Genomic DNA, 12141 nt, shown 5'->3' on the forward strand with positions numbered 1-12141 from the left:
CCCACCAAGTTTCAGTGATGCCAACAATGTCATAGTTGTATTTATTTATTAGCACTTCCAGTTCTTCCTGCTTATTGCCCATACTTCTCGCATTTGTATATAGGCATCTAAGATACTGGTTTGATCTTTCCTCCCAGTTTTGTCCTGACCCTCCTTTCTCTCTGACAATATAGCCCACACTCCCTCTCGTTTCCGACCCATCTCCCCGGTCTCCATGTTCCCCACTTACCTGTGGGCTTTGCTCACCTGTCCCCGTCGAACCTAGTTTAAAGCCCTCCTCACTAGGTTAGCCAGTCTGTGTCCAAATAGGGTCTTTCCTCTCCTCGAAAGGTGAACGCCATCTCTGCCTAGCAGTCCTTCCTCGAATAGCATCCCGTGGTCTAGGACGGATCCATCCATGCTTGATGGATACAACACTGCTACGGAGTAGCACAGCCACATACCCTGGGGAAGGACTGGCTGGAGAGCTGGGGAGGGAGGGCAGCATTCCAGATCACAGCAGCCTCTGAGGGTGAGAGGGGACTTCAGTCTCCCTGGCCTTCCCAGGCCTTGGTTTCTCTGCTGAGACTGACAATAAAGAGGCCAACGAGTACCAGTTTGGGGGGGTGGAGCTGGCCGGAGACCTTCCAGCCCAATTCACAGTGACCACCAAATAACTATTTCTCCTTACTACACAGCTGGACCAAGCCAGAACAGCACTGAATTCTCTTACCCAGGTCCTGTCCCAGGGCTTGGGTGCCACAACCCAGGGGAGTCTTGAAAGTCTTTGAGCTCAGCCCACTTTGCCCTGGACTCCGTTACAATGGGTCCAACTGGTCTGTCTCACCCCAAAGCCCAGCAAGCCGGCCAGTTCACTCGGGAGCACATAGAGCCACTTTCAGTAGGGAGGGTACCATGCTAGGGCTGGTGACCTCTCAGCAGATCAATGACACCAATTCCAGATCCAGCTCTTTTTAACTAGATTGGTTGGCTCCTGTACACAGAAACTCCCGGATGTTAGCGAAATCCTGGAAACTCAGATCCTCCCTTCAGCGCCTCACCCCCCCTTATGCTCCACACCTCCCAATCTCTACCCATTTCTCTCTTGCATTCCCTTCCTTTTTCTGGCTAGATCTTAGGTTCTCAGAGACTGTGCGCCCTCTAGTGGCTGCCAGGGCCCTGTGCAAGCTCCAGAGGGTTTATATAAAGGCAGAGCAGAGAGAGGCTGGAGATATTGGTGGCGAGATCACTGGAGCTGAGAGAGGAGACAGAGAGCAGCACTGAGGGTTGCCCTGGCAGCTGACCATGGCGGTGAAGCAGCAAACCCCTTACCTGCACTTGGCTGAGCTCACAGCATCCCAGTTCCTGGACATCTGGAAACATTACGATTCTGATGGTCAGTAAGAACCTCACCCCCAAAACTTCTTTTAAATCTCAGATACTTTTAGGAGGATTTTTAAAACAACCCTTAAATATTTGATAAAAATCCATCCCTGTGTGGTATTGCTAGAGTCAGATCTGTGTGCATTTGGGTTTTGAAATGTATATTTTTCTATTGGGACAGCTATAAAAAAAAACTTTTCCTAACTGCACGTTTTAAGGGGCTTTTTATTGTTATTAATTGGAGGGAACTTTTTCAATGGACACGGCTCCAGCTAGGAGAGCCGGGCACTAGGTATTGCACCTAGGAGTCTCCCGGCCCATCTGCTCTGTTTGGTGTGACATTGCCACCAGCATCCTAAGCGACACAGGACGAACTTCTACTGTAATGTGCTGGGTCTGGCTTTGCTTGTGACAGGGCTGTGCCCTTGTGGGAACTTTGCAGCTGCCTTTTAAAAGATGGAGCTGGCTGGTGTTTTGCTTTGTTACCCCAATAGTTCTTGCTTGCTGGACTCCCCCAATCTTAACTCCAATCCCTTGTGGTACTGTTCTGTGTTCTAGGTCAGGCAGCCCAATAATCCTCCTTCTGCTGGTTCTGTTTGATGTTCAGCAAGGTCCAGATCTGATGGGGAATAAAAGTGACACTTGCACTAAAATTAAACCCTGGGGTAACCCAGCATAATTTAGCTGAAGTCAGTGGCGTTGTACCTGTTTGCACGTGGGTTGAATTTGACCCCAGTCTTAAATCTCTATGTGAAGAGTCCAGATCTTTGGTCAGTTCTGTAGCTTTTGTTCTCTGTGCGGTAGCTGGGGGGATGGAATGTGCATGGTTATGCTGGTAGCAAGCTACGCTAAGCGGGTAGAGGTATGCTAGGATGGGGTGAGCTGTCTGCAGGCATGACAGCCAGCACCATCTCCTAGGTCTGTTGTGTCCTTTCAGTCAGCTGTTGGCTTCAAAACCAGATGGCAAGTGAAGTTTTCGCAGTTTTGACCCATCTGAGCCCAGAGATGTCAATGCAACTTGAAAATGAAAATTGGCTTTAAATCTGTCCTAATGGTGGAGCAGAAAGAAACCCCCTGTGCACGTCCGATCCCCTTACTTCCTCTCCGTGTTCCTCTTGAAGCAGGGAGTGAGCTTGGCTGTGCAGAAGGGTCTCTATACAGCTGTTATTTCAAAATGCCCAGCTTCTCCGTCACGGACAACTGCTATCAAGGGGTAGTTAGCCAGGTAAGCCAGCGCTGAATCATAGCCACTTGCAGACCCTTGTAATCCATCCATTTACCTGGTCCTGAAACCTTCACATCTCACCCATCCTGCACAAAAGGAATGTCCTTCGTGGGAATTCCATTATATAATGTATTGAATGGAATTCCCCAGACAGAGCAGGGGGAACCCTAAGTCTCCAGGACTCCAGGCTCTTCATTCACAGGGGAGCAGGAGCGCTGATGTACAGTCTGCCTGAGTGCTTACAGTAAATAAACAACTTCTTATTAGTTTCAAGCGCCCCCTTCTTCCCCCAGGCTAAAGGTGCTGAAGGGCTTTCCTGGGACACGGATCTGTAGCTTCCATCAGAAGGAAACAGCAGCCGTGAAGCGGGAGAAAGACTCGGATTCCCGCAGGAATAAGCCGGAACACTAGCAAAAGGCAGGGAGTGATGGGTGTGCAGGTCATCAAGATGCAGTGACTGGTGCTCAGCTACTTAAACTCTCCTCAGAAATCTCCTGGTAGACCTTTCATCTCTAGAAGTATTTGCTAATTGGAACAGACTGGTGGGGAGCCTTGTATTTGTGGAGGGGTTAAACATCAGACCTGATACATCTGGAACATCTAATAAACACACACAGTCTGAGTAAAGTGGGTGTTGCTGTGTAAACTGCAATTTATGGGTGGGAAGAGGACTTCCCAGGAGACCGGGGGCCACTTATTTGGCATGGCTGCCAATTGTCATGCTAGCTTATCATTAGCCATGTCCTTGCCATTGCATCACACTTTGACAGCAATTAGAGCAGAAGGCGAGAAACAGACGTTCGCCCGAAGCAAAGCTCCAAATTGAAACACCCCTGAATCTGGAGGGACTCCAGATGATCCCAGCTTAGCCCTTCTCTAGCAGAAACTCCGCAGCATGGTAAAGCTGGGTGAGAAGGTGAAGTTGAGTCTAGGGGGGAAGAGGCACTAGGGAATGATCATGGAGTGGTCTTCGCTTGTAAGTCCCGGGAGCCTCCAGGCACTTGGGGTCATAAACTGGGGAAGGGAAAATACAAAACGATTTAAAATCCTGTAGCAAGAACCAAGGTGAACAGCAAGGCTCAGGAACAAGGGAGAGGAGTCAGTGGCAGCAGTGAAGTAGGAATTAAGTAAGATCCAAGGATAGAACAAAGATTCCACGGGAGTGTCCCATCCACCTTTATCTCCATCTTTTTCCATCTGTGGCTCAAGGTTTGTTCATCCAAATCATCATTTTTTGTTTTCAGCCTTGTCCTTGGGGCCCTTCTCTTCCCCCTCCCTTTTCCACCCTTCATCTCGCCAACACCTGTGAAGGAAACCTCTCCTGATTATCATCTCTCCCTTCAGGGCATTGCAGAGACCAATTAAACAAAGCCACCTGCTTAAGAAAGACTTGTCTCTCACTCCACATCCCAACAAGTCTCGGTAAACAAACAGCAAAAGTGACCCTGGGAAGCATTTACAGAAGGTAGTGGCTTGGGTTCATTTGCTTTCAAAATCTGCCCACATTAGTTTCTATCTCAGTTTGAAAGCATTTGTGATTATTTTAAATCAGACAGTCAGGAAAAATATGCTGGATGTTGAGCGCAAGGCAATTCAAAGAATTATTGCTGGTTGAGCTAAAATAATCCCAGAGCTCTTTGCACTGGCAGAGTCACTGCAGCTAGGGGAGAGCTACCTGGGTTCTCGTTAACATCGAACAGTACCAACTCGATTCTGTTCCAAAACTGTGAGCTGAGTTCTGGCTGCAGAAACTTTATTACCAGCAACGATGGAAGAGGCAGAGAGAACCCAGCTGGAGGTTTCCGTGCTGCCGGGTATGAGAAAAATCATGGCAAATTCTGCTCCTAGTTACATCGGTGTAAATTTGGAGTAACGTCACTGAAATTAGTGGTTTGATTTGGATTTACACCACTGCCAACAAGAACAGGATTTATCTTCCTCTGCCTTCTTTTGACTTATGAACTGAGCAGATGTGATCAGCATTCGCTGAGAGATTCAATGTGGAATGTCACAAAGTCATTTCTGCTCGATCACTTTTCCAACCAGTGCCCTGAATGCTACAAAAGGCTGGGCTTTAACAACTCCAGTTCCCACTGCAGCAGCATCCCCTCACCCACTTTCTTCCCCAACATCGGAAGCAAGGAGTACAGCTGGGACTGAAACTGTCTTAATTTACATTAGTAAGAATCTTTCCCACTAAGTCTCAGAGAGCCGAAGGGACTGTTGTGCTAGTCTAGCCTGTCCTCCTACAGCACGCAGGCCAGAGATTTCACCCAGTGATTTCAGGGTGGTCCTGTATGGCACGGTCTGGGGGTTCTACTGAGGGATTTGGGGAAATGTGATGCCTCTGCCATCTGCCACACAGTAGGCCCAAGGGAAGCATGCTCAGTGCACCATTGGAGTGCAGAGCTGCTGTATTTGGGTCATTTCTCTCCTTGACAGTGGCTGCACATACAAATGAAAATATTAACCCATCTCTTGGGCCCTCGGAGGGGGCTGTCCTTGCAAATGAAAATGGCAGAGGTTACCCGACCGGTCAGCACACAGCACGGGTGTCTGGCGGGTCGATGCGCCTTATTTACTTTTGCACCCAGTTAAAATGATTTCTCAGCCCCAGCGGAGTTGAAGATTTTCAGACTAGAGGCAGCCAAGGGATTGAGTCAAATGGCTAGGGAAATGCAATTAAAACAGGAGGCGCATTAGTGCCAAGCAAAATCCAGCTCGCTAGTCTTCTTTGAGTTTTCTTTCTCTTTGTCATTTCATCCTCTGCCCCTCATTCACTCCTTACCTCTTACAGAGGTGTCAATTTCTAGTTGGCTTTTCTCTCTCCCACGCTTTCTTCCTCTGCCTGTGTCTCTTGCCTCTTTTACTCAGTCCCCTTCTCTCTCTCTCTTTCTGATTTCCCAGGTCTCAACATCAGCTACGAACTCCTCTGCTCCTAGGGCTCCATTTCTCTTTTGGAAGATACAAGTTTTACCCCCACGAAAGCTTATGCCCAAATACATTTGTTAGTCTCTAAGGTGCCACAAGGACTCCTTGTTGGTTTTGCTGATACAGACTAACACGGCTACCACTGAAACTTGACTTCAGTTAGTTACTCATGCATGGACTGCGCCAAATCCCAGTGAAGTCAATAGGATTCTTTCCAATGGGTCCCGTGGGCTTTAGAACAGGCCCGCGCTGCCCTGGGGCCGAACTAGGCTCCCATTCGCCTTTCACAGTGTTGGAAGATTGCTGCAGAAGAGCTGTCTGTACATAGCTAGTTAATATGGTAATATGCCAGGTTCCAGCATTGCTCATAGATTTTCTGTGTGAAGAAGAACTTCCTTGTATGTGTTTTAAACCTGTTGCCTATTAATTTCATTTGGTGGCCCCTAGTTCTTGTATTATGGGAATAAGTAAATAACTTTTCCTATCTACTTTCTCCACATCACTCATGATTTTATAGACCTCTATCGTATCCCCCCTTAGTCTCCTCTTTTCCAAGCTGAAGAGTCCTAGCCTCTTTAATCTCTCCTCATAGGGGACCCGTTCCAAACCCCTAATCATTTTAGTTGCCCTTCTCTGAACCTTTTCTAGTGCCAGTATATCTCTTTTGAGACGAGGAGACCACATCTGTACGCAGTATTCGAGATGTGGGCGTACCATCGATTAATATAAGGGCAATAATATATTCTCCGTCTTACTCTCTATCTCCTTTTTAATGATTCCTAACATCCTGTTTCTTTTTCTGACTGCCTCTGCACACTGTGTGGACGTCTTCAGAGAACTATCCAGGTTGACTCCAAGATCTTTTTCCTGATTTATTGTAGCTAAATTAGCTCCCATCATATTGTATGTATAGTTGGGGTTATTTTTTCCAATGTGCATTACTTTACATTTATCCACATTAAATTTCATTTGCCATTTTGTTGCCCAATCACTTCGTTTTGTGAGATCTTTTTGAAGTTCTTCACAGTCTGCTTTGGTCTTAACTATCTTGAGCAGTTTAGTATCATCTGCAAACTTTGCCACCTCACTGTTTACCCCTTTCTCCAGATCATTTATGAATAAGTTGAATAGGATTGGTCCTAGGACTGAGCCTTGGGGAACACCACTAGTTACACCTCTCCATTCTGAAAATTTACCATTCATTCCTACCCTTTGTTCCCTGTCTTTTAACCAGTTCTCAATCCATGAAAAGACCTTCCCTCTGATCCCATGACAGCTTTAATTTATGTAAGAGCCTTTGGTGAGGGACCTTGTCAAAGGCTTTCTGGAAATCTAAGTGCACTACGTGTCTGTGTGTACCCAAGATCAGTAGCTGCTTTTGAAAAATTTAGCATTAAACTTCTCTGCCTCAGTTACCCCAAATGTAAAACGGGGATAATACTTAACCACCTTTGTAAAGTGCCTTGATGAGAAGGGCTATGAAAGCCATCAAGCTCAGATATCATGATGATGGGCAGACTACAAGAACATAGATACATTGTGGGGAATCACAGGGCTCAATGCCCCTTGCTGGGGGGGGGGGAGGAAGCACCCACCAACACCATCAGGGTGTGACAGGTCTAGCTAGCCCTGCGTCAAACTGCCCAGCGCCACATGCCAAAGGGCTCTGCAGAGAACCCCCGCCCCGAGGCATCCCTGGGCCCTTGCCTGGCTAGGTGGCTCTATGGCACAGATGTTGTGGGTGGGATCGTGTGTTCTGGGCCCCACCTGCAGTGCCCTGGTCCAGCATGGAGCCGCTGAGCCAGGCCTGGCTGCTGAGTTTCCTTCACAGATGAGTCTGCAGTGCAGGGCTGCTGGAGGGACTCAGGCTGTGATCCAGCACGGGAACCCATCGCTCTGAGGTGGGGACCAGGATCGAGAGAGGTGGGAGCAGCCCGATGCCAATGGGGGCTCAAGGAGATGACGGTCCCTAGAAGGGGAATCCCCCAGACCGCTGTGCAATGCGGGGAGCTTCCATCTGTGCCCCATGTGCCACTGAGTCCATGCCCAGCACAGAGAGGACCTGCCACTGCCTCAGAGACACGGGGCACAAGTTCCATTTCTGAATGAGAATTTCAAGTGGATCTGACAACTCCAGGGAGACTCACAGACACTCTGCCCCACCAAGTGCTCGGCCTCAGGGCCCTCCCACCATGTGCTCACCCCCGGCCCCCATGCTCTCCACCCTGGTACCATGGCTTCCGTCTCCAGTCCTTCTCTGATTAAGTTTCGTCATTCCCCATCCCTGCAGTGCCCCAGCCCCTCTGCCCCCGGCCTTCCCTTTCTCTCCAGCGAAGGAAGGAATAGCATCGTGGTGGGCCTGACCTGGATTTTCACAGGGTGTCCATTGGGTTCAGAGCTCTTGTGAAAATCTGGTCCTTGTTTCCCTGGGGCTGAGGAGCCAGGGAGCAGAGAAAACTGAGCCAGCCATGGTTTGCTCCTCTGCCCGCCAATAGATCTGGGATATTAGCCAGGACGTGAAAAGCCGGACACCGTTCACCCAACTCAGTGCTGTTGACGGGTGCAAAACACGATTAGGCAGTGCATGAGGTCCGGCCACCCAAACACAGCTCCCCTACAGCTGAGAGGCAGGACAGCAGCAGCACAGAGACGGGTCTGTCATGCTGGCCGAAAGTGGGGCAGAGGAGCAGCACAAGCTGCTGCCAGAAACATGGCTGCAGAGACAGACAGCAGACGGTGGTCCCAGTGAAGTCAGAGGTGCTGCACCTGGCCCACTGAGCTGAGGAGAAATGGATCCAGCCATTAATTCATGTACAGGCCATGTCTACACTAGAGCCTTCGCATTTCCCACCCCTGCCAACACTGCAAACAGTGAGTCTGTTGCAACAGAGGGCAGCTAGTGTAGATGGCCTCTGGCATTTTACCCACCATGCCCTCTCCACTTGCTCTGCGCAGGATTAGCCAGCACGGTGGTTAACACCCCAGCAGCTTGGCTGTGCGAAGGCTCCCATCGTCGCTAGCATGCTGGGCTTCCCCAGTGACTGCAATGGTGGGCCACTGGAAGGGTAAACGTCCCTAGTGCAGACAGCTGCAGCGAGACCCAACAGAAAAGCAGCAGCTAAATCCTTTATCTTTGCAAAGAGGCTGTTTAACAAGAACTGTTCAGCCCATTACTATCGCATCAAAGAGCACAGCCAGAGCTGGAAAGAGCCACGGTCGCGTCTTGCCAACAAAGGGAAAAATTGTATAAAAATCATCATTTTAAAAAGAAGTGAGCCAGGCTCGGCTGGGACTCCCTGCCGCTCAGACACAAAAGGGGAAAGGTAGCCCTTGACACAGCCATTTTCCTTTTCACCCCTCGAATCCCAAGCAGCCATCGCTCAAAAACTATTGAAACGATCAACTTAGAAACGGCCATCACCCACTGGCCCATAGGGGTCTGCCACAGCACCAGAAGCTTTAGAGAAAGAAGCTTCAGATATTTCAGGGACTCACATGGCCCTGTTGCTCTAGTATCTGAGTACCTCACAGTGTATTTCTCCTCACAGCACCCCAGTCCCACAGGGAAGTACTAGTCACCCTATTTTATGGATGGGAAACTGAGGCACAGGGGACTAAGTGACTGGACCAAGGTCACACAAGAAGTCTATGGCAGAGCAAGGCATTGGATCAGGCTCTGTGGAGCCCCAGGCTAGCGCCATGAGCACTGGTCCATCATAAAGCTATTGTAATGAACTGGTTTCTATGTGCATGACTGCCCTCTACTGGCAGCAATCAGAACTGCTCGATTGTGTGCCATCAACCCTGGATTACTCATGCTTAGAGGAGATTTCGTTGAGCGCTAATGGCAGGGGCCTGTGCTTTCTGTGACCGGAGTTCTAGCCTGCTGTAATCGTGAAGCGCCCAGAGGATCAGCTCAGCAGGTTTTGTCCCTGGCTGCTGCTCAGCTGTAGAGATTTTTTTCATGTGGGGAATTTCCTAGCTGGGAAATGGATTTCCCCAGCTTCCAGCCCATTCCTCTTGGTGTGCACAGTCACTTACTAAATCCATTGCAACACAGTTATTTAGCTCAGCCTGTAGCCCCGGACCTTTGCCTGACGAGGCCATTCACCAAGAGACCACGGTACTCCCAATGCAGCAGGGTTGATTACGGAGGCTGTGTCTATCCTTGTGAATGGCACTGCAGCTCCCATGTCTAGTCATTCATTCGCGTTTATTTTGTGCTCACTGGTTTGAAGGCTGCTCAGCTGATATGGAAAAGAACGGCCGCACTGAAGCACCGGGCTTCTCGGGACCCAGCTGAGAGTCCGTCACTGCGGATAAATCTGCTATGCCCACTCAGACCTCAGACCCTGTGGGACAGTGTCAATAACCATCTACCTCTCCTCTGTCTGGGCTCCTAAGCACAGGCCAGGGCCGTGGGACAGCAGCAGAGCCCTTCAGGGCAGCAGCTCACTGCTGAAGCTCAAACATCTTGTTTACTTTGGTCTCCTTTCCAGGGCTGGGTTTAGTGTGCGGGTGTTGGAGGTCTGTGATCTACAGATGGTCAGGCTAGATGAAATGGTGGTTCCTACTGGCCTTAAGCTCTATGACTCATTGAGGCTGCTGGGAGGTTGGGTCTAGAGCACAGCTGGAAACGGAGGATCTTGTCTGTTCGTGAGCCACTGAGGTAGTGGTGGGGTTCTTGGCTGGGGGGGGGGGGTTATCATGATCAGACTCCCCTTCTTTATGGCTTGATGGGAGGGGTGATTCTGAAACTTCTTCCGTGGTGGCATAACGTCACTGTAGGGAAAAGGCTCAGACGCTCTGCTGCTGGAGTCAACTCCAGGCTGCAGCTGGTGGCTTTGGGGAATGTTAGTGTGTGAGGCTGATTGGACCGGCCTGGTGTGGGCAAGTTCCCCCAGCAGCGCTGCCAAGGCACCTGATTGGCACCAACCCCTGTGTTTCCAGTGCTTGGCCTCCCCTAAGCAGAGCTTAAAAACCCATCTGTGTGATAGCATTGAACTCATTGCACCCATAACTTGGGCTAGGCGTGGTCCCCGCACGGCCATCGGCGGTGAAAGGATAGTGCATTCGCGGCGTGCTGTGCTCCCACAGGAGGACTCGAACCCTCACACCATCAAATTCATCTGATGTCAGAACCGGGTGGACACAAAGTGATGGCTCTGAAATAAATAGTCACAGCTAGCTCCACCAAGCTGTCCGGCCTCTCTTCTCACTGGCACAGATACCAGGGCAAGGTTCTTCTCACTCCCGACGAATAGACCGCAAAGCTCTCTGCCCGGCTGCCGCCAGCATGAGTCCACTTGTCAGCCACTCTCACCTCTGACAGTCACTGGGGACAGCTGAATCCTGCAGGAATGTGTACTAGCTGCGTACAGAACTCACAGGGCAAAATGTAGTCACTGACCGAAGTGGCCAAAAACCAAACCGACTCGCCAGGCTTGGTGCTCTTGGCTCTGTGGTGACAGACGGAGGGATGCACAGATGGAGGATGGCCCAGGGGTTATGGACGTAGCTAGAGAGCAGAGTTCAATTGTCTGATCTGCCACAGACTCCTTGTGTGACCGGAAATTCATCTAGCGTCTCCGGGCCTCAGTTTCCTCTCTGTAAAATGCAGATAATAGCAGAGCCCTACCTCACATGAGGGACTGTGAAGGTAAAAACATTAACGATTGGGAGGGGCTCAGATACTGTAATGGGGGCCAAATACGTACTCTAGCAAGGAGACCAAAATTGTGGACTGTGCCACTTAGTTGAGCAGGAGCCATGGTTTAAAAAAAAAAAAAAAAAAAAAAAGGTCCGTGAAGAGCAGAATCTGAACTGCCATGTCTGTCCATGGAACGACTAAATAACCCGATGGGTGAAACTTCTGAAGCGATCTGACCCTGGGCACAGTGCAGGAGTGGGAGGGTAAGAGCCACCTGCTTTGCTGAGAGCTCTGCCGTGGCCATGGCAGAAGAGAATCCAGCGACTTGGAGCTTTTCTTGTTTTTCTTTTCAATTTGCTGAACGAATTGCTGCTCTGTAACTGAATTGGAAGGCGCTTGGGGCTCCTCTGCATTTTTTATTGATAAAGAGGAGGACGAATGGTGTCCTGGATAAAGCACTGGCCTGGGGCTCAGGTTATCTTCCTAGTGGTGCCACAAATTTCCCGTGTGATCTTTGGGAGGTCACGGCATCGCTCCGTGCCTCAGTTTCCCATCTGTAAAATGGGAACATGGGGTGGGGGGTGTTGAGAGGCTCAATCCAGAAACAGAGATGCTGTAGTCCATAGAAGTACCTAGACAGATTTTACATAATGATGACAAAACCACCAGCTTCCTGTAAGTGGGGGGATGATCCCGTTATTGTGGGGAATTTTTCTGGCTTACACACTACCCCGGTGAAATGGGCTGGCGAAAGGATCCAAGTCCTCACTCCCACTCCCTTTACCCAGAGGCCTGCCTGACCTCGAGGGCTCCCCTTCCACTCTCCTGTGTGGCAGAGTCCTCGAAACCCCAACACGGCTGGGCCCAGAGTTCCTGGGGGGCTTGACTGCAAGGCCTCTTGGCTGATGGGGTCTCCCTGTGCTTGGCCCTCTGCCCAGGGTCCCCCCTCACTTTCCCCAGCTGCTCACCGCAC

At 50.0% G+C, this 12141-nt stretch overlaps 1 protein-coding gene across 1 annotated transcript in view; it reads left to right on the forward strand.

Moving 5' to 3' along the window:
* Positions 1–1225: 1225 nt before the first annotated feature.
* CALB2 (calbindin 2) overlaps positions 1226–12141 on the forward strand; it is a 53019-nt gene continuing 42103 nt past the window's right edge. The window contains exon 1 of the mRNA XM_054048945.1: positions 1226–1375. Coding sequence (XP_053904920.1) covers positions 1285–1375 — 91 coding nt within the window. The 5' untranslated portion in view covers positions 1226–1284. The remainder of the gene's footprint in view (positions 1376–12141) is intronic.

The sequence above is a fragment of the Malaclemys terrapin genome, chromosome 14 (assembly GCF_027887155.1).
Source record: "Malaclemys terrapin pileata isolate rMalTer1 chromosome 14, rMalTer1.hap1, whole genome shotgun sequence".
In the NCBI taxonomy this organism is placed as follows: domain Eukaryota; kingdom Metazoa; phylum Chordata; order Testudines; family Emydidae; genus Malaclemys; species Malaclemys terrapin.